Source organism: Lepidochelys kempii, chromosome 1 (genome assembly GCF_965140265.1).
Source record: "Lepidochelys kempii isolate rLepKem1 chromosome 1, rLepKem1.hap2, whole genome shotgun sequence".
Taxonomy (NCBI): domain Eukaryota; kingdom Metazoa; phylum Chordata; order Testudines; family Cheloniidae; genus Lepidochelys; species Lepidochelys kempii.
This window is the reverse complement of record NC_133256.1, coordinates 230,759,541-230,781,645: the sequence shown is the minus strand read 5'-3', so window position 1 is coordinate 230,781,645 and position 22,105 is coordinate 230,759,541. Positions and strand designations below refer to the sequence as shown.

At 42.4% G+C, this 22,105-nt stretch overlaps 1 protein-coding gene across 12 annotated transcripts in view; it reads right to left on the bottom strand.

The window, feature by feature from the left end:
- LMNTD1 (lamin tail domain containing 1) overlaps nucleotides 1–22,105 on the bottom strand; it is a 295,913-nt gene that overhangs the window by 54,207 nt on the left and 219,601 nt on the right. For all 12 annotated transcript variants that reach the window (XR_012155635.1, XR_012155637.1, XR_012155636.1 and 9 more), the window contains 3 exons: nucleotides 14,635–14,750; nucleotides 8,791–8,981; nucleotides 4,966–5,173 (listed from right to left, as the gene is read on the bottom strand). Coding sequence is in view for 9 of the 12 variants with exons in the window: in XM_073317668.1 (XP_073173769.1) it covers nucleotides 4,966–5,173; nucleotides 8,791–8,981; nucleotides 14,635–14,750 (515 nt within the window). In the remaining 3 variants the exon portion in view is untranslated. The remainder of the gene's footprint in view (nucleotides 1–4,965; nucleotides 5,174–8,790; nucleotides 8,982–14,634; nucleotides 14,751–22,105) is intronic.

The following is a 22,105-nucleotide window of genomic DNA, read 5'->3' as shown; positions in this document are numbered from 1 at the left end:
ACAAGTTGTGAAAGAAGTCCAAGGAATCCTCCACTTTTCCATCTGACATACACCATGATTTAGTTAATTGTTTAGCCCTTGTTGTAATGTCTTGTCAGTGTCTCCTGTCTTTGCCCTGGCTATGCATGCCTTCTTCTGTTTTGCTGATAAGTTTAATATGTAGGTGTTTGTGCCTGTATTCAAGCCTGGCCCTATAGCACAGATAGACATGGGTCTGTGTAAGGTGGCAAAATAATAACTGATGAGTGGCAAAAACCACTCACCCACCCACCCAGAAATTCATTCATGCCGCACAGTAGGGGTCATGCTTGCACATGACAGTGAGGCTGCCTGCAGTCTGCAGCACCTAGTGACAGATACGAAAGGGGTGGGGGAGCTGTCCATGATCTCCCCCAACAGGAACTAAGAATACATGCTTACTGATCGCAATGCTTACTGATCGCAATACTGTGCTATGCAGCATGTAGGAAACCCTCCCTTCCTCTCCCTTTGCTGCATCTTTGGGCCCTCTATTGAGTCCCTTCTCTCTCTGGGCAGAGAACAAGCATACAAGTCTGTTTGCTCCTCCCATCAACAGAGGGAGTCCTTTAGGGAGCTTCCCATGGAAAAAAGGGCCTGATTCTCTATGGTACCTTGCACAGTGAATCATGATTTAAACTGATGTAAAATGCTGTCCTTCTGGTCTGGTATCATTTATCATCATTATTTATTTGTATTACCGTAGTGCCTAGGAGCCCTAATCATGGACCACTGTGGTAAGTGCTATACAAACACAGAATGAGAAGATGTTCCCTGTGTTCTCACACTTGGCACAGGTGTAGATGATGACAAGTTGTGTGGCGAAAAAGACTTCAGTTGCAGCATGAGGATAAGAAGGATAAGCCATATTGCTTCCCCATGAGAAAATTTGTTAGAAGTGCCTCCCATTCCATCAAACAGAGGCTGCTACTGGAGGAAACAGGCCATGTGAAGAAACAAGAGAAAATCATGGATACCAGGACATATGGGGTAGCAAAAAAAAGGAGTTTTGAGCAGGACAGTGGCAGTGGACAGTAGGTGCTTGAGGAAGACTTGTTTCTAGACAAGACTTGAATCTGGACTTGTAGGTATAAGAAAGGTAAATAGGATAGGGGTGGGGTCAGAATATAATGGGGGCCTTTCTGACACAAGAATGGTGAAAAATGAAGAAGCAAGGGATAGGAAATGGGACTGTTGAGTGGTATGCCAGTACAAAGCTTCCAGCTCACTGGAGAATCTGGCCTTGTATTTTTAACTTAACAGTGTCCCTTTAATAGAAAACATCCCACCTTTTTCTAAGCCCAGAAGTCTTAACTTTTGAAAGGAAAGGTTTATGTTGGTACAATTACTATGACAGGAGAAATATAGGATGAAAGGTTTATTTAAATGGGTGCAAATGAAGGTCTATACATTTATTTGCCAGTGGACTTAGCTCTAGGTCTGGGACGGGGTAGAAATGGACTTGGGGAGGGGGGTATAAATATTGAAATTTGTCTAGGATTGCAAAATACCCTGTACATATTAGTGTCAGATATGCATCTGAGATATAAAGTTTGGATACAGATCCAAATTGTTTTAAAGTTTAGAGGATTGGCAATCTAGATTTGGTTTAGTTCAGCCCTAATTAGTGTATGCAGATGTACTTACTGCAAAATAGATATTGATGATTTACATTGTTTAGAGTGCTTCAACTCCATTTTTCTTACATTCAATAAAACACACAAAAACTTACTTGATTTAGAGGTAAGGTTGCTCAAGCGTGAACAGCAAGGAAATAGTTAAGATCACATCCAACACAATCCCAGTCTCCAAACATTAGCCCACTATTGTCATTATACTCTAGCACTTTTGGTGCAACAATACTACCACCTTAGCTGCATACATGAAAAAAAAAAAATGGGAAATCTCACTGCAGGGCACAACCTCAACTCCCAGCTTCCACCGCTCCATTATTTAATCATTTAGTAATGATTGCAACCGTACAATTGCAATCTTAGCATTGACGCATACCACACAGCAAATGAATTTAAAGTGAATTAAAAATTATAAAATCACACTGCTGATTAAAATATCTTAGTTTATCAAAAACAAAAACTTCTACCAAATTTCTGTGTACTAAATAATGTTACTGACATTGTGACTTCCATCAAAAAATATACACTACTAAACACAGCTATACAGAAATACTATTGAAATGTGTATATGCCACATTTCATGTCTATTCATAATATGTTATATAATACAATTATAAATCAACAGGCTGGAATTATGATTGTGCATATGATTGTGCGTAATTTCATTGGATGGGAACATCAAATTGCTAGGAACATAGGATTGGTAGGGACTTCTTGGGTCACCAAGTCTAGTCCCCTGCTAGCGCAGGCAGCCCCATTGTATAGGTGGGCACTGAGAGGGAGTATATTTTTAAAATTTCATGTGGGTGTGTGTGCTGTTGCAGTTGAGTGTCATGATGGTCGGTAATTAATCAACTGAGAATTTTTTAAAAATTGCCTATTTCATGCATTAAACAATTTTAACCACACACAAAGCAAACTGTCACCACATTTTACTCTTTATCTTCTACAGTTAGCAGAGCTAATGATTTCTCTTGCTTTCTGTGTGAGACGAGATGTGACAATCCCCCACTGGAAAATAGTTCTCACAATACAAGGAAATTCATGAAGGAGAAGGTAATCACTTATCTTTCTGTGTTTAGCTAGACTTATCCTGCCTATGCCCAGTCAAACAGTAGACATATCTCAGGATTTGGAAATGCTGTAGAATTCTGGAAACAATTTCAGCTTTCTAACTGGCTTTCAAAGCTATTTTTTTATAGCTATACTTGTAATGTCCTGAATTACACTGGTCTAGTGATAGAAACACAAGTGGTAAGTGCCATGGATTTAGGAAGACCTTATCTGCTAGAGAAATGGCTATAAAATCGAAAGCATTATAAAATTAATGAGTAAGAGAAAGCAGCAGGTAACATAGATTTGGAATTGAATAAAGCATTTGTTATAGAATCTTCTCAGAGTATTAGTTGTTCCAATTGTGGCTGCGTATGCAAAGTAAGGAGCAGGGAGGTAATAGATTCTCTTTGGACAGTTCTGTGGAGGAACCACCTGCAATATTGATCCTGATTCTCCTCTCACGTACACTAATGTAACTCCACGGACTAGAAAGAAGTTGCTCTTGATTTATGTTGGTGTAAGTGAGATCAGAATCAGGTGCACTGTGTTCATTTCTGGGCACTTAGGTAGCAGAAAAATATCAACATTTTGGAAGGAATTCTAGAAAGGTTCCAAACAAACGGATTCAGGGGCTGGCGGGATTGAGTTCTGAGAGAAGATTAAAGAGTTAAATACATATGGTTTAGCTAGTGAATCACCAAGGGGACAGGGAGACATGGTAAGAGAGCAGATATGTTTGAGGGCTGGGAATTAAAAGAAGGCAGAAGAATTACTTAGGTTGGTACAGGGGGGTTCAACTAAAAGCAATGGGATGACATTAAAAAAGGGAAAATTTAGGCTGAATATCAGGAAAAGCTTCCTAACATTAAGATGTCTGGGCCTTAAACATGATCTGTCCTGAACAAACCACTAGAAAATATACTGTACAGGACAATCCACATGCACTGGATGCACTGGACCTAATGGGGCAGATCCTCAGCTTGTGTCACTTATCCTAACTCCACTGCAGCTGATGAGCTGTGACAATTTACACCAACTGAAGATCTGGCCCAATAGGTCTTTCCCATCTCTAATATCTAAGATTCTAAATTAGAGATGGAAGGAAGATATACTGGGATAAAGAGTTTATCCCTCGGGCCAATATATTTTATGATACGGCTCTTAGTAGGTTAGAATAAATTTGGACTAACCTTGGCTAACCATCTAGGGCTCAGTTTATTCCCTGGGTTACTTCAGGTTCGGCTGGTCCAACCCAAAACTATGGGACCCCCCTCAAGCCACCTGCAACCCCAGCTCCACTCATGGGCGTGGAGCTATGAAAAATGAGCAGGTCAAGCCCAAGGGAGAGTGGGGCCAAACCAGCCAGGAGATGCAGAATTTCATTTCCTTTTCTGGGCAGCCTCCTAGAAGGGCCTCTCTAGAGCACTAACCAGAGTTTATTAGTGACCCTCCTGCAACAAAACTCTGAAAGAAGGATGGTGAATATAATTGCTGTACTCTCCCAACATCAGGGCTGTAAAGTAGGCAGATAGGCCTAGTGGTTTGCAAAGGGCCTGGTCCCCACACCAGCCAGAACCAGAAGATCAGGTGATGAGGTCAGGAACCATGGGTAAGATACAAGAAATCAGGCTGGGTCAAGAAACCAGGAGGTCAGGACCAGGACACAAGAGCAGGCAGCACCGGCTGAGTAGTCCAAAGCAGGGTGGAGCCCAGTTGTACAGATGACTTCCTGTTCCTCCTGGCTTAAGTAGGGGGAGTGAGACAATCAGGAGCTCTGGTATTTCACCAATCAGGACCCATGGTGGAGCCTCCTATTTGAGTTAGGTTTCAAGGAGTCCTGATTCTAGCTGATGCCAGTAAACCACTGGGTGGAGGGTTGGAGAGTGATGACTCCCTAGGAGCCCTGCAGACATGGTTTCAAAACCTGTAGGTCATGATAGCTAAGATCAATTCCACCTCTGGGGCAGCTGCCTGTGAAGGACTCAGTCTGACCTCTACACTTTTGGTGACTTATCTTCAGCAAACCTTCAAACCTTTGACATTCTCCTATGTCTTGTGGATAATTGCTTGGCCTTTCATTAAGTGCTGTCTTACTGCTTACCTAATGGAGATATTACAGAGGGCTGTAAAGGCACACCATCTCTGCCCTTCAGAAATAAATTGTAGGGAAGTTCCCCATAAAAACACAATTACAGAGTCTTACTGCTAAAACAAATGAAGTCTTTAGACATCTGATGGCTTAACGCTGCACCTGTACCTGGATGCAGAAGAGGTGTAGTCTTCAGCTGCTGACGGTGTCCTTCCCTGTCTCTCCAAGGGCCCGGGATGCTGGACATTCCTCTTTGAGTCAGTGAACAAAGAGCTGAAATAGTCCTGACCTTGTCCTAATGTATTCGTGTCAAGGCTGAGGGACCTAGACCTAGAACGGGACCACTTCGGTGACTCGGTATTAGTGCTGCCCTGAGCTGTTGAACAAGCAAGAGAGACAGACAACGAGTGATGTCATAGATACAAAACAACAAAATAAAAAAGAACCCAATATTTTTCATCGTTTATTTTTGTAACAAAAATTGCATAATCTCATTTCCTTCCTCTCCCTTGAGTTGTTAATGTAAAACGGTGCTCAATGAACCCTTCTCAGGAAGCTTTAAACCTATGGCTATAAAATGGAACACAGCTGGCAAAGTGAATATTTTGTTAGTGACATGTCGATTTATTACCTTAGTGGAATTATCTTGGGTAGCTCAAGAACAATAAATTATGCCACTGGCAGTATAAGTGTCATCCTGCAATTTCAGTGCTGCTATAAGGTGTAGCATCAGCTGTGAGTTGGGACTGAACATATTGAGCCTCTCTTCCACTTACAGGATGAATATGAAAATACCCTCTCCTCCTCTTTGGACTTTTCGCTGTCTGTGCAAAAGACCCCAAAACATGCATCCATGCACCACCTGGGCAACCCCACTCTCATTGAGACTGTAGGATCTGGAGCAGGGGAGAAGTGAATGCTGCTGGTGAACCCCTCTCTCACAAAGAGATCCCCTGGTCTCCCACCGAAGTCTCATCAGAAATCAGCTTCCCCCAGATCCTGTCAGTGCTTGTGACTCAGTCCTGCTTTTCAGCCCTCCCAGAGTTCTGGATCCCAAAGAGATGGGTTGGGGATGCCATGCCAGGTGGACTATCCCTATGCAGATCCTAGCCCGTGCTGAGCAGCCTCAACTCTTATTGTTTTCCATGGGAGTTAAAGCACCTGACAGGAGGTGCTCTGTACTCATAGGATCTGTCTCTTAGATGGCTAAAAGTCAAACCCTTCTTGATTTGGCAACATTACTGTGTCAGCAAAAGTAATAATGTTGCACGAATTAGCTTTTCCATTGTACTAGGAATGCTGGCTCCAATCAGGCATACTGATTTGCTTTTTCCAATGGGATTTTCTGATTGTAAAAACAAGATGTTTGAGTTTCTATTTTTCCATCTTACAGTGCATTATACCAAAGCGGTGACACAGGGCAGGCCCCCATTTCAATATCTTGTTTGTAGTTCCCGCCCTTGAGACTCTCTGTGGTAGAGTTCAAATGAAACAGCAGTTCCAGTCATTGGGCAATGAAACAGGGTCTCCTTGTCTTGGCCAGTGAAGAATTACTTGCAGCCAAATGTAATAACATCTGAGTAATAAGGAGGGTAAAAGCTACAGCACAGTGGCCTAAACAGAAAGCCATGGCAGGTGTGCAGCTTAATTGAGCGTGAATTTTGCAGAGGCTGAGTCTAACTAGGAGGCACAAAAGAATGAATGGTGTTCAGGGATTTGCCGGAGAAGAAATGGGGCAACGGCCAATGAGCTCCATAATCAGGAAGCTAGATGAGTTGTTGGACTCTGTTGCTCTGTGCATGCTAGAGTCTCTGTTAGATCAAATATTCAGAGCGGCAGAACGGGCAGCAGCAGAATGAGCAGACTGTGTTGAAGCTGGCTTTTAGTGATGTGTTAATAAGTTAGTTTGTTTCTTGTTTATAAGTTAGTTTGTTTCATCACATTGGTGGTGGCTTTTTCTGTGTTACTGAATACTGTGGGCAAAGGTTGGGCTTTTAAAAGGGGCCTAAGGGAGTTAGGCACCCAAATCCCACTAAAATCAATGGGATTCTTAGCCTAAAGTGAGGCACCTAGCCACAAGCCCCAAGTGTGAGAGGATGCAGAGTTGCACCCTCCCTGAGGACGATGAGGGACACTGCCCCAGAGGCAGACACAGTCTTCCCCCATGCTGCACTCTGTGAACAGGCGGTGCATCATTTGAATCAACTATTAGGCGGACATAGACTGCTTTCCCCAGCACGCTGGCTCCGCTCTGTAGCCTAGTGTGGTGGCTGGGCTGGACCACAGCCTTGGGTCTTCCCTACCCACTATCACCTCCCTGGGGGCAACAAGAATAAGCGTAGCTGGGACCACTATTATGGACTTCTCTTGAGCAGCCACTTTAGTGGAGGGAGGCTTCTTGTGCTTCCCTTGACCCTCAGTGTGGCTGAGCAAGGGCAGCACACAATCTGACTTTATGTAAAATGTTGCAGTTCATGTAACAATGCATGCAGCTCGCAAATACACCCAGAAGGTGGAAGATCTGGAATCAATATTTAAGTCGTGTGGTGGCCAGTCCAGAACAGACAAGGAATTATAACTAGAGCTGGTCCAGAATTTTTCATCAAACATTTTTTTCCACAGAAAATTTTGAAGTTGCTGAAACTTTTTATTTTTTTCATTGGGAAAAATCAAAGCAATTTTTTTTGTGTTTCAGGTCAACCCAAATTGAAACATTTTGGATTGCCGCACTGAATCAAAACGTTTCATTTCAGGTCAGTTTGACATTAATCTGCATCTGCCGAAACTGCCACAGTACCCCAAGGGAGTTGTAGTTTGGGTGCCTCATACCCCCATTTTTTCTTATGGGCTAGACTCCCTGGTTGGACTACATCTCCCTTGATGCACAGCTGTCTCCCCTCTTGCTGAACTGTCACCAGGCATCATGAGAGTCCTACAATCACCATGCATCATGGGAGATGTAGTCTGGCTGGGGACTCTGATCCATAGAGGACAGTGGGAACATTAGGCACCTGAACCACAACTCCCAGGAGGCACTGTGGCATTTCCGCCAGATGCAGTTCAATGTCAAACCAAGCCAAACAAAAACATTTTGATTCAGTTTGACAAACCAAAACGAAATGTTTAGATTCAGGACTGTCAAAACATTTCAGTGGAAATGAAACATCTTAACATTTACAGAATTGGTTGTTCCATGAAAAACTTCAGTATTTCAACTTCTTGTCCTAATTTAGGCTTAAAATTGTGTCAAAATATCAGAATTTCCCCACTGGATAGAAATTCCAATTTTTGACCAGCTCTAGTTATAACTGCATTCACAGAGCCATGCTATTACCCCACATTTGCAGGACTATATTACAGTTCCCTTAACATGATTGTAACATGGCTTGTTCTAGTCACCACAGATAAAAACAAAGAGTGCGATGACATGTCTGGGAACAACTATGTTGTAACTGGATTCCCAAATATGGTTCTAACCGCAGTGCAGAGAGAACATCTGTCGTAATAAAAACCAGGGTTGCCTATGCCTAACCTGCCTTCTCTGGACAAGCCACCTCTTCTTGAATGAATTCTTTCAAGGGTATAGCACAATTCTCTTTGCATTGTTATAACACAACTTGTTCTAGTTTACACAGGCAAAACTAAACCATGTAATAATGTAAACCACAAATATTTTGTAATTTGGATGTAATTGTATTGAAATGGCAGGGAAAAAAGGGACCCAGCTCAGATAAAATAGTAATACTCTCCACAATTTCAAGATGCCACCAGCCACCCCTGTAATCAAAACCAGATGATTAATCCCACCCACAGCAGGGATACAGGTTGCTTAGTTTGAAAGTTCTAATAGCTGCAGTGCATGTAAGGAAATCACTCCAACCACAGTAAGAAATCATCATGGGGCACAGCTGAAATATTAGTGAATAAGAGCATATAAAGTGCTGCCATCTTCTGTCCTAAATATGAGTTATAGAAGAGTTTTTGAGGGCTTACCTAAAACTCTCTTTTGTGTAGTCGGATCTGCTCTGGTGGATTTAGCCAGTGTGGGTGCTGCAGAAGCAGGCTGAAGTGATTGTGGTGAGAGTACATTCTCTGAAGGTTGGGGTGATGCATCTGTGATGGAATTTGAGGTAACAGGGGAGTGACCAGAGTTAGGTGCCAAATGGAAATGGGTTGCCTCCGTTCTGTATTAAAAACAGTGAAATTACATTCATTCACAATGAGTCCATGGAAATCCACATTCACTGCTCAGTGCCAGTGTATATATTGTACAACCTCATTTACTTCCAGGGGGCTGGCTGGGATGTAAAGTAGGGCAGAATCTGTTATAGGTACAAGAAACCTCAATATCAACCAGTAGAATAACATCCAGCCTGGTCCTCCTTTCAAGATGATTACTACTTGCTGATTATTGTTACAATTATTTCTTTACTTTTATTATCCTCTTTAATGTTGCATAAATTATCCAAAACATCCAGGAAGCACAACCCTCCTGTCAAGGTTCCTCCCCCACTCTGAACTCTAGGGTACAGATGTGGGGACCTGCATGAAAAACCTCCTAAGCTTATCTTTACCAGCTTAGGTCAAAACTTCCCCAAGGTACAAAATATTACACCCGTTATCCTTGGACTGGCCGCTACCACCACCAGACTAATACTGGTTACTGGGGAAGAGCTGTTTGGACGCGTCCTTCCCCCCAAAATACTTCCCAAAACCTTGCACCCCACTTCCTGGACAAGGTTTGGTAAAAAGCCTCACCAATTTGCCTAGGTGACTACAGACCCAGACCCTTGGATCTTACGAACAATGAACAATCCTCCCAACACTTGCACCCCCCCTTTCCTGGGAAATGTTGGATAAAAAGCCTCACCAATTTGCATAGGTGACCACAGACCCAAACCCTTGGATCTGAGAACAATGAAAAAGCATTCAGTTTTTTACAAGAAGACTTTTAATAAAAAATAGAAGTAAATAGAAATAAAGAAATCCCCCCTGTAATATCAGGATGGTAGATATCTTACAGGGTAATTAGATTCAAAAACATAGAGAACCCCTCTAGGCAAAACCTTAAGTTACAAAAAAGATACACAGACAGAAATAGTTATTCTATTCAGCACAATTCTTTTCTCAGCCATTTAAAGAAATCATAATCTAACACATACCTAGCTAGATTACTTACTAAAAGTTCTAAGACTCCATTCCTGGTCTATCCCTGGCAAGACCCAGCATACAGACAGACACAGACCCTTTGTTTCTCTCCCTCCTCCCAGCTTTTGAAAGTATCTTGTCTCCTCATTGGTCATTTTGGTCAGGTGCCAGCGAGGTTACCTTTAGCTTCTTAACCCTTTACAGGTGAGAGGAGCTTTCCCCTGGCCAGGAGGGATTTCAAAGGGGTTTACCCTTCCCTTTATATTTATGACACTGCATAAATTATCCAAAACATCCAGGAAGCACAACTCTCCCATTCAGGGCAATATGCTCATACATCTGACATATCTAGTACACCTTGGGGCCAATTTTGCTGTCACAACCTGACACAGTTCCACTCTCTGGATGGACACCAGTGTGTTGCAATGGGATCCAACCAGTGGGTCCTACGTGATGCTAAGCTCCTGGGGTCTGGGTAGTGTGCCTAGTTCTGGGTCTCTCAGGCATACTGCCAGGTGCAGAGTGTGTGTTTGACACCCTTCTCGGGCAGCAGTACCCCGGGGTCCTCCTGCCTAGACCCTAGAACTACTTCCACAGCCCTCCTGAGCCCCAAGTCACTTAGGATATCTCTACACGGCAATAAAAAAACTGCAATGAGTCTCAGAGCCCAGGTCAATTGACTTTGGCTCATAGCATTTTATCTGAGGGGCTAAAAATTGTAATGTAGACATTGAGACTTGGGCTGGACCCCAGGTTCTGAGACCCAGGCCCCACACCAGTTTCAGAGCCCGGGCTCCAGTCCAAGCCCAAACATTTACACTGCAATTTTTAACCCCACAAGCCCAAGACAGCTGATCTTGGCCAGCTGTGGCCATGCCATATGGATATTTTATTGCAGTGTAGATGTACCTATAGACACTTTCCCCTCCAGAATGGTAATGGGAGCTCTGGTTTCTACTTAACCCCTTCAGGGACACCATGGTAGTAAAGCAAGGAAGTAGGCTTAGCAAAGGAATTTCTTAAACACACACACTTTACTCTTAAAAAGCACAAAAGAGTTATGGATCCATGGAAAACAACAGCTCCTAGTCACAATCCCCCCAATCTCATCTACCTCCTTTTGGTTTTGGTCCAAATCCTTAGGGGAAGCTAAATCCATTCTGGCTCCACTCCTCCTTTTGGGTCATCTGTTTCTGGCCGTGAAAGGACTTCCTTTGTTTAGGAAGCAGATATCTTTAAAAAAGACTATCACCGTTTTGTAAGGTGGAGAAACTGCAGCTCTCCTAAGCATGGATTTAGACAGGGAGGGGAGAAGGATGGATTACAGCTCCTTCCCTCCAGGCAGATTTTTGTGTAGTGTCTCCATTCAAAGTCATTGGCCCTGCCAGCAGCAATCTCATTGTTTCACAAGGGCAGAGCCATTCACTGCTGATCTTTCATTGCTCTGTCACACTTTTCCAGACATAGCTTCCCAACCTCATGTCAAGTTCCTGCTACATAATGGGTGATCTCATTCACAATGATGGTTACAGTTACAAACAATGTCCATAAACCAAGTTTCAGAGTAACAGCCGCGTTAGTCTGTATTCGCAAAAAGAAAAGGAGGACTTGTGGCACCTTAGAGACTAACCAATTTATTTGAGCATAAGCTTTTGTGAGCTACGTGGAATTCTTATCTGGACAATCACATATTCCCAATATTCTCACACTCCTCTCACATACATTGGAGTAAATCAGGAGTTCTCACAGTTTTGTTTGACCCAAAATAATGTTTTTTGATTTGCTGAAATTTTTCATATTTGTTTCAACTTTGGTTCAACCCAAACTGATCCCCCCCAAATTTTTCGTAACTGCCAGCAAACTGAAAAACCAGTTATTCACCCACCTCTAATTGGGATGCCAACGAGGGTGCAGGGAAGAAAGGAAGTGAGGGAAGGTAGGGAGCATTTTACACTAACCTAATAGCTGGTGTAAGGTGTACACCCATTTTGTGAAGCCCAGGCAAAAACTATGCCTCTCTGAGGCACACTCTGATGCTCCTCCTGAAGCAGTGCTGCTCCGCACCACCCTTTAGGCAGAGCTGTAACACAGCTACCATCTAGCCCTAAGTGTCAACATTTAGCACAGCAATATATACAGCAGGGATGAGTCAGCACATGCCCTTGTGCACCTCTCCCAAAGAAACAATCCGCTTAAAGACAATGGGAAAAATTCTCTTCTTGTTTCTGCAAGTGTAAATCCTGAGTAACTCCACTGCCATCAGCAGGTTACACCAGATTTACACCAATGTAACAGACAGCAGAATTTGTTTAAGTAACTCTAGGAACCATGTGACGTTCCAACACATGGATGTTTCAAAACAAATATCTCAATTTGAAATCTTACCGTACGGTAGCATCGGTTGAAAACTACACAGGAAGAAAAAAGTGTGTGTGTATAAATAGCCCAGTGAAAACCTTTTTGATCCTGCCAACCCAGCTGAGGCTGATGTGATGTGACTCGAGCTTTCAGGCTACAGTTTCAGGAAAAGGGTTGCCCTGCCCTAAATGGGAAACCATCTGGGTTTCATTTGGCTGGAAGTTGATACACTTGCCCAGGCCATTTGTTTTATAAACACCACCTGCAGATGTATAAAACTGAAGCGTTTCAAAGTGAAATTAATTATCTACCGTCTATATCTCAGCAATATTGGTGTAAATCCAAAGTAATTCCAATAACTTCAGAAAGGTTACTCAGGGGCTTGCACAGGTGCAACTGCAAGCAGAATTTGGCCCAGAAGACTTGCTCACAGAAAACTTGCTCCAAGACAGACAACACTTCTTATTCTCCTAGCTAGTAAAGAAACCTCTGTGGCAGTGAATACCATCCACAGGGCTGAGACATAACAGTATTAGGCTTAGAACCATATAATGGAATCCTCTGTCCAGACAAAGCTTCTCTGGTTTTACTACTGGATTAAGTGGGAGGATATTAAAATATCCATCATGCTCCATCAGCGCTTAAGATGTAGAATGCGCTGACTGACTCTACTATAGTGTACTCTAAATCAGGGGAGGGCAAACTTTTTGGCCTGAGGGCCACACTGGGTTTTGGAAATTGTATAGTTAGAGTGTGCCCTGGCCCCCACCCCCATCTGCGCCCACCCCCTGCTTCTCGCCCCCTGACGGCCGCCCCCCACCCCCGGGACTCCTGCCCCATCCAACACCCCCATCTCCCTGTCCCCTGATCACCCCCGGAACCCCCGTCCCTGACTGCCCCCTGCCACCCCATCCAATCCCTCCTCTCATTCCTGAGGGCCCCTCTGGGACCCCTGCCCCATCCAACCACCCCCTCTCTCTGTCCCCTGACCGCCCCTGGATCCCCTACCTGCCCCCCACTGCCCCATCTAACCATCCCTTCTCCCTGTCCCCTGACTGCCCCTCGCCACCGCATCCACCCCCTGCCTCCTTCCTGACTGCCCCCCTGGAACTCCTGCCCCCATTCAACCCCCCTGTTCCCCGCCCTCTGACCACCCCAACCCCTATCCACACCCCCACCCCCTGACCACCACCCCGAACCCCCCTTCCCTCTATCCAACCCCACCCCCTCTTACTGCACTGCCTGGAGCACCGGTGACTGGTGGCGCTGCAGCCGTGCCGCCCAGCTGGAGCCAGCCACGCAGCACAGAGGACTGGGTCAGGTCGGGCTCTGCAGCTGCGCTGCCCCAGGAGCTCGCAGCCCCGCCACCCAGAGCATTGTGCCGGCGATGCAGTGAGCTGAGGCTGCAGGGGAGGGGGAACAGCAGGGGAGGGGCTGTGGGTAGTCTCCTGTGCTAGGAGCTCAGGGGCTGGGCAAGAGAGTCCCGCGGGCTGCCGTAGGTTGCCCACCTCTGCTCTAAATAAACAAACAGCACGCTGGGACCAAAGCAATCTGTCAGGCAGCCAAGATGTGTATTGTTTGGAATTTTTCATTACTCCTCCCCAAAAGAGAAGAGCTATTGAGGAAACACCTGCAGCCTGATGTTTTCTTAACTGAGAAAGAAGGGGGAAACTGAGGCAGCAGCAAGGCCTAAAGTCAGACTTTAAATCAAATTTTTGGATCTGGCCAGTCCAGAAGTTTGGGGAATGTTTAGATCCAGATGCAAAGTCTGTCTCACAGGCTCATATGTACTCTTGAAATAAAAATGCACCAAAGGTAACCAAAAGTAGATAGAAAAGGAGTACTTGTGGCACCTTAGAGACTAACCAATGTATTTGAGCATGAGCTTTCATGAGCTACAACTCACTTCATCGGATGCAAAAGTAGATAGTAGCTGATGTCCAGATCCTCAAAGGTAGGAGGCTTAGGCAAAATATAAGTGACAGAGATAAGTTTTAGGGAAGTTAATCAAGGGACATGTGTGCATTTACACTCCTACACTTCTAGTGGTTCCTCATATAACAATGTAAACAAGTGCTATATCATCTGGCATTTCTTTAAATAAATGGTGTCACTACAATTATGCCATTCTGTCCCCTGAGAATTCAGCCTCTGATATCTGTGGCACTTTTATGAAGGACTAAGAGCTATGATGATGGTCATGCTCTTTGGTTACCATACAAGTCACTAAAACCTGGGGCTGCAGTTACAAAGAAGGTTTAAAAAGTTTTGTTCAACAAAACTGGAGTATATGTAGTCATTAAATAGCCCTTGCTTAGTTAATGTTCCTACCCTTTTTCTCCTCCAAACGTGCTTTTAAGTGAACTGATCTCATTTTGCAGGGAAAGATTTTTCTCCTCAACAGCCTCCAGTGCTTTCATCTTGGCTAGAAGAAGCTCTTGTAATTCCTGAGAAAGAAAAAGCAGGAAATCAGGCAGTGAATATATTTGAAGTTGGTGGTTCAGTTATATAGATATATAATAGCCCTCACATATGAAATCATAAATATCTTAAATGTATCCCAACACAATACGATCCTTATATTTAGCCTTCCAACCTAAAGGATTCCCAAATGTTTTACAAACATAGCTATCTGATCTACATTTATAAATTGTACACAAGGATGCCTTTCTCTACCACTGAAATGAAATACTTAATGGGGTGGTTCATTTACTCATTAAGTCTTAAATTCAGCCGTTCGCAATCAGTCTCCAAAGCATTAGTGTTCATTACTTAGATTCTATTTAATTTTGCATTTTAAGTAGCGGCTGGATCATTTTATAATCAATAACAACAGCTGTAGTTAAACATGATGCATGAAAGGTAAAAGTATCATATTTCAGAGTATAAGCTGATTACTTCAGCAGTCAGGAGGGAAGTACTTACACACACACACACACACACACAAAGCTAGCAGTGTGTACATTTAAAAAAAAAACCTTCCAAAATAAAACTCACCATTGCACATACAATTTGCCCCATGGGGAGAGGATGAGGGAACAAACCAGAGAGGACAGAGGTTAGACACATCACTAGGGGCCACCAAATGAAATTAATGGATAGCAGGTTTAAAACAAATAAAAGGAAGTTCTTCTTCACTCAGTGCACAGTCAACCTGTGGAACTCCTTGCCGGAGGACGTTGTGAAGGCTAGGATTATAGCAGGATTTAAAAGAGAACTGGATAAATTCATGGAGGTTAAGTCCATTAATGGCTATTAGCCAGGATGGGTAAGGAATGGTGTCCCTAGCCTCTGTTTGTCAGAGGGTGGAGATGGATGGCAGGAGAGAGATCACTTAATTATTACCTGTTAGGTTCACTCCCTCTGGGGCACCTGGCATTGGCCACTGTCGGTAGACAGGATACTGGGCTGGATGGACCTTTGGTCTGACCCAGTATGGCCGTTCTTATGTTTTTATGTTCTTAATGTCCTATGGGAAGCTGCTAACATACGACAGTGATGAGAGCAGTATAAGAACTTCGATAGAATAGAATAGATACACCCCATGCGCAGCATTGCACAACTGGACCAGTGCATTATAGAAGATTTTTTTCCATGTGTTACTAAATTATGTGTTGGTCACTTCTGGAGAAGGATATGTGCCAATGATCTTACTGGGTAATGCAAATTCTATCTATCTGAAATCTCTTTTCTTAGTTTTTGTTTTGCACTGAAAACAAATTGAGCCAGGCATGCTTGGGAGAGTATTCTGCAGCCCCTGAACAGAGGTAAGAGCATTGGCGGGAAGCTCTGGGAGCACACTGTGGACAGGTAGGCTTTATACCATGCCCAATGCAGTCCAGTGCCTATCAGGCACAACTGACCCCTATGGTACTGTGTCAGCCTGAAAATATAACATTCAACACACTTTGACCTACAGTGGTGGTCACTGGGAGCCAACATTTATCAAGAGTTACCAGAAAGCTCCCTGTGAATGGGGGGAGAGGAGGTGTTAGAGAAGGAGAGAGGGGAGGTACTGAGACACATCAGGGAAGTGGGAGAAGAGGATTGAGGAAACTGGCCTCTGGCTGGGAAGGAAGATCCCAGTGGTTCCAAAAGCTCCCGGGGCCATTCCAGCCCCCCTGGGTCCCACTCCAGGCTCCCCAGCCTGATCCTAGGTCCTGTGGTGGCCACTCTAGCCCCTCTGGGTCCTGTTCTCACCTCCGCTCCCATCCCCAGGTATGTGCAAGTTTACAGAGGGACAGAGACCCCACACTATTTCCATTGCAGGAGCATTAGATCCCCCTTTCCCTGGTTCCACCACCAAAGCTGAGATACAGTAGAGTGTGTACCATGATCATAGTTGCTAGTCTAGACAGGGGATAATGGTCTACTATTGCGTTACACTAATGGAATCACTTCCTTAGTTCAAGTGGTAGAGGTCTGTACTTAGGTGCAGAAGGCCCTGGTAGGTGACCAGTGGTAGGGATCATTGCACAGTATTTCCTTGTACTTAGTATAGGAAATAACTGTGGCATTTCAACTACCACTGTGCAGGAACTATGAGCAAATGTTGATTTTTTATTGTCAGTATTTATTTTAGAGTGAAAATACCTTCCAAATGTCTGTAACACTGACAGTAACTGATTGACTTGCGAAAGTTAATTAAGTAAGGTATGATGACGACGTGCTAGAGGCTCTGTATTAAGTTTGTACACACAGTATAGGAATAATGAGAAACCATGTTTAGTTCCTCTAATAATCATGAATTCTTGACACATGATCCCATTAGTAATACTTTTAGGACCCACCATACCCAGAACTTTTTCACTTAAAAAAGCTGATATTCAAGAACATGACAGTTGCATCATTTCTGAGAAAAATCTGAAATTGCACGAGCTTGTATTGCTGCTGTTAGAAATTATGGGTCGGTTTCTCTTCATACCCTGGAGTAAATAAGGAGTAGTAATATTGAGATTTATTGAGTTCCACCACAGCAAAATCAGTATATGTCGGAAGAATCAGGCCCTGTGAATGCACAGTTAAATTTACCTAAATTTGGTAGATCTAGCTTTGCAATGTACAATATTTTGAAAATAAACAAGAACTCAGTAATAAAACTGACCTTTGACCAGTGTTGGGGACTAATAGTGGAAGTTTGATAACATAAAATCCAAAACCACCACAATAAACAGAATTAGTTGGGGTTAAAAATATTAGAAACACCAAACACAGAATCCTTCGTCATAGAAACAAGCACAAGGAATAAACTAAATACTGTAATCTAACTCATAAATACTGTCCAGGGGTCATGAATTTCATGTCTAAGGTCAATTTATCAAGCTACTCTAAAGAAAGTTCTGATGGGAATGATGCCATTTATGATCTAATTAAAAAATAGCCTATTATTCATACTTATCTTAGTCGTTCAGATCAACAACACTGAGTTAACCGGGGTAGCCTTAGGAAGAGTCAGCCCTGAGAATGTTTCCATTTTTTTCATTGTCGAAGGGTTTTTCCATCACTCCTCCCTCAACAGAATGAGAGCATGTCCACAAAGAACCTTCCCCTACACTGCTACTGCCAGGGCACACTCCTCTTCCTGTAGGAGGAGGAGTCCTGGGCCACCTCTGGCTCAGCTTTCAAGATTTAACAAGTAAGCCCTGTTCACAGTATTCACTATTGCGGGAACGTTTGAAACTTTCAAACCAGCTTTGCACTGCTGGCAGTTGGATTTCTCTGCTGATGGCTGACTTTCACAGAACGATGTATTTCCAGTTCTATTTACAAGTATTTTACAAAGAAGTAGACTATGTGGCTCGTGCAAAGGTATTAATTTAGTAAAAAGGCCACGAAGTGTTCTATCTGTGTCCATCGGTGCTGGAACTAGGGGTGCTGGGGCTTGAAGTGGTTTACCTCATATACAGGGTTCATATACAATGGTTCTCAGCACCCCCACTATACAAACTGTTCCAGCAATACCATCATCCTCCCTGTTACTCAGATCTGTATCCTGAATCATAGAATATTAGGGTTGGAAGAGACCTCAGGAGGTCATCTAGTCCAACCCCCTGCTCAAAGCAGGACCTACACCAACTAAATGAAGATCATCTTTGGCTATGTCTACTCTTATGGGGACATGTAGAGTACAGGCACTATACGTATAGCTACACATAACAGTGAAAGTCTCTTGCAATGGGTAGGGTAGGGAAGAAAGACTCCAGCAGCAGGGAGGAAGCAGGACACTACACTGCTAAAAACAGCAGAATACAGTGGGAGGCACTGCTTGAGTGTGTAGAGAAATCATGTTGGGTATATATCCTGGAGATTCATGCATTTCAGGCACTCTACTTTCCTAAGCAATGCCTTTCCGGCTACACTTCTATTTACACCTGTGTGAGCTGGGCATGCAGTGCCGTACTCTACATGCTGGCATAAGTGTAGATGTAACCGTAGACTCCACCATGTCCCCAGCCCTACACATTTAGGCCACTTCCATTTCTTTCCACTTTCTCTATAACATTTGTATGATCTTGTCGGGTTTTTTTTCTGTCTAAACAGCTGAAACTGTTTTCCAGACCCTTATCCCACTTCTCGATTACTGCAATATCACTCACTCTTGGCCTACCTAATACCATTATCAGCCCCATCAAGTCCATACAAAACTCTGCTACTTAGATCAGCTTCTTTGATCATCACTCTGACCCTGTCACCACCAACTGCAAATTGCTTCTGGACTCCTCCTTTTACAAGATTTTTGTCCTCCTTTTTCTAATCCTTCAGAACTCTGTCTCTCCATGCTCCTACGCTCTTCTCTCCTATTGTGTGGCTAGTCTCAACCTATTTGACCATCTCTCTTCCTTTGCAGCCACAGCAGGGAATGTGCTATTTTTATATAACATTGAATTTAAAAAAACCCAAACTTTATATGCTTTATCCTTCTCCTCTCCCCTCAGCTATTGCTAATCTTCTCAGATTGTAATGTTTTTGGGGCAGGAAGTGCACAACACATTGTTAGCCTATTGGAATAGAAATAAATAAATAAATAGAAGTAACTACCCAGAACCCTAGGGGCTAGGCAATCATTACAAATTCATGTTAGCTCAAAATGACATCCTCACCTAACAAAGTAAATGTCTCCCATGCCATCTACTCCTGGACCCTAATCAATCCCCAAAGGAAAAGCCTGGTAAACCTTCCAGTGGAATTAAAAGTTACCAAATCCAGTTTCTGTTAGCCCAGGCCTGTTGCCCAACCCATGTAAATAAGGAAGAGGTTAACTCAAACACCTAAATTGATAACCACAGCACCAGAATCACACTCAGAATCAGGTGGTCTCTAAGCACCTGATCCAAAGCCTGCTGAAGTCAATACAAGTCCTTCCACTGACTTAAGGTAAAATGGGTTATGTAATAGATGTTTAACTGTTATTAAACATTAAAATACTGCATATATAATTTGTAAAAAAGGCATGGAGCAGTTTAACCAGTACTTGGAAGATGGAAACCATTTTTCTCAAGAAAAATATATGTGATAAAAATTTATTCTGGTAAATATTTTAATTCCATTATGTGGTGCTAGAGTACATTATATGCTACCTAAAATTTCACAGAGATTTTTAAAAAGCTGACTGCCTATGAGAAACTACCTCTTAGGCATACCATATTTAAGACAATCAAGGATCTCAGTATCGGGAAGTGGCACATAGGTAAAGATGTAACTAACTTTCCATTATGGGATCAATTTGGACTACAGCTGGTGAGAAATTTTTCATGGAAAGTTTTCTACTGGAAAATGTTATTTTTGAGAAAACCATTTTTTGTGTGTGAAATTGTGATGAACTTCCTGCAAAATCAAAAAATGTTTGTTTAGCAACATTTGGTTTTAGGAAATTTCAAAATTTCCTTTGAAATGCAAATTTTCATTTAAAAAGTATCTTTGTTATTTGTATATATTTGTCTAAATTATTCCATGACATGTCAATAGTAGTAGTACATAATTACATGTCATGTGACATGTCATGTCATAATATGAAATGGTATTCTGTGTTACTACTGACATAATTTGAGATATTATGTAGATTCATGTGACATATTATGTAATAGTCTATATATCCATTAATTTATTTTACTGTTGTATTTTTTATTTGCATTTTTAAAATAATTAAGAACAGCTGCTACCTAATACAAATTGAAACATCTTACCACATTTTGTAGCTCAAAGTGTCACCTGTTTGTGTTGTAAGGAAACAGTTTGACAATTTGACACTTTCAACAAGAAAATAAGAGAAAGGGTCAAACTGTTTCCTTACAACACAATCAGGAGCCATCTTGATCCAGAACATAAGATGATGTGTTTCAATCTTTACAAAGTAGAAGCTGCCCTTAATTTTTTTTAATAAAATAAAAATAAAAAAGTAGACTAGAACAGACTACTTGGACTATATCATGTCACTAGACTATATCACTAGAACAGACTACTTGGACATAATTTCATGACATGTCACTAGTAGTCATAGAATCGTGGGACTGGAAGGGACCTCGAGAGGTCATCTAGTCCAGTCCCCTGCACTCAAGGCAGGACTAAGTATTATCTAGACCATCCCTGACAGGTGTTTGTCTAACCTGCTCTTAAAAATCTCCAATGACGGAGAGTCCACAAACTCCCTAGGCAATTTATTCCAGTGCTTAACCACCCTGACAGTTAGGAAGTTTTTCCTAATGTCCAGCCTAATGCATAAGATGACATCACATCATGACAAGTAATGTAATGTAAAATAATAAAAATACTAAAATGGAAAACCAATAACTATTAGAATAAAAATATGAAAGTTCAAAAACTTTCCCCAAACAAAAGTTTCAATTTTTTTTTCAGAATGTTCATTTCATTCTGAAATTTTTAAATATTTGGTTTTGCTCTGATTTAGAATAAAAACAAATTCTGAAATGACAACAATTCTCTTGAAACGGAAATTCTGAGTTTTGACTGACTTTAATTTTTATACCCTCCTTTTCCTAACTTTGCCAACGTTTAATCAATTTGCCTGAAATTTTACAAGAGTGATTTTATGCCAGGGTGGGATTATTTAGGAAATTTGAGGCAAGTCAGACTAGATACTTAGGAGCCATGAGAATTCAGATGACAAATTGTATCATTTCATGAACAGTTTCAAAGTTTTTGACTTGTATTATCATAAAAATGGCCTCGCCTAGAAACTCCAAGTTTGATTTTATCCGATAGCCTGACTTTAACTTATCTGACCACAAGCTTCCTGAAAATAGTCAAATATTCTGATGCTATATCTTCTGCCCTGCTCTGTTCACTTTCCACCACTCCAAGTAGCTCAAAGGCTACTTGAAAGCTACCTTGAAGAGTCAGCTAACAATTCCTCTTACATGGGGGAATTTCCAAGCTGTATACAGCTGGTGTAGGCAGCTCTATACCATAACAGCTGCAGCTGTATCCACTTTTGAGGAAGCACAAAATTGGCCTGGAGAGATTCTGCAACAAGCATAGCTTGGCACACACAAGGATCTGTTCCTTGAAATTACTTGATAAGATTTATGTGAACTTCAGAATGGCTGCACAGTTCTTTTCAGATATTACAATCAAGGCCTTACACAATCTACTGCACAACAATGTAGAACGCAAATCTTCAGCAAGGATCCCTTGTTTCTGCAGCTCTCCTCTGCAATGCCCTGGAAATTCTGTGGCAGCTTCAGTTAAATTTAAAAAAATAAGGGATTTGTTGACTTAAATGTGACGATGGACAATACAAGTAGTACAGTGTTCCTTGTGTCATTTATTTGTAAATAAAATATGA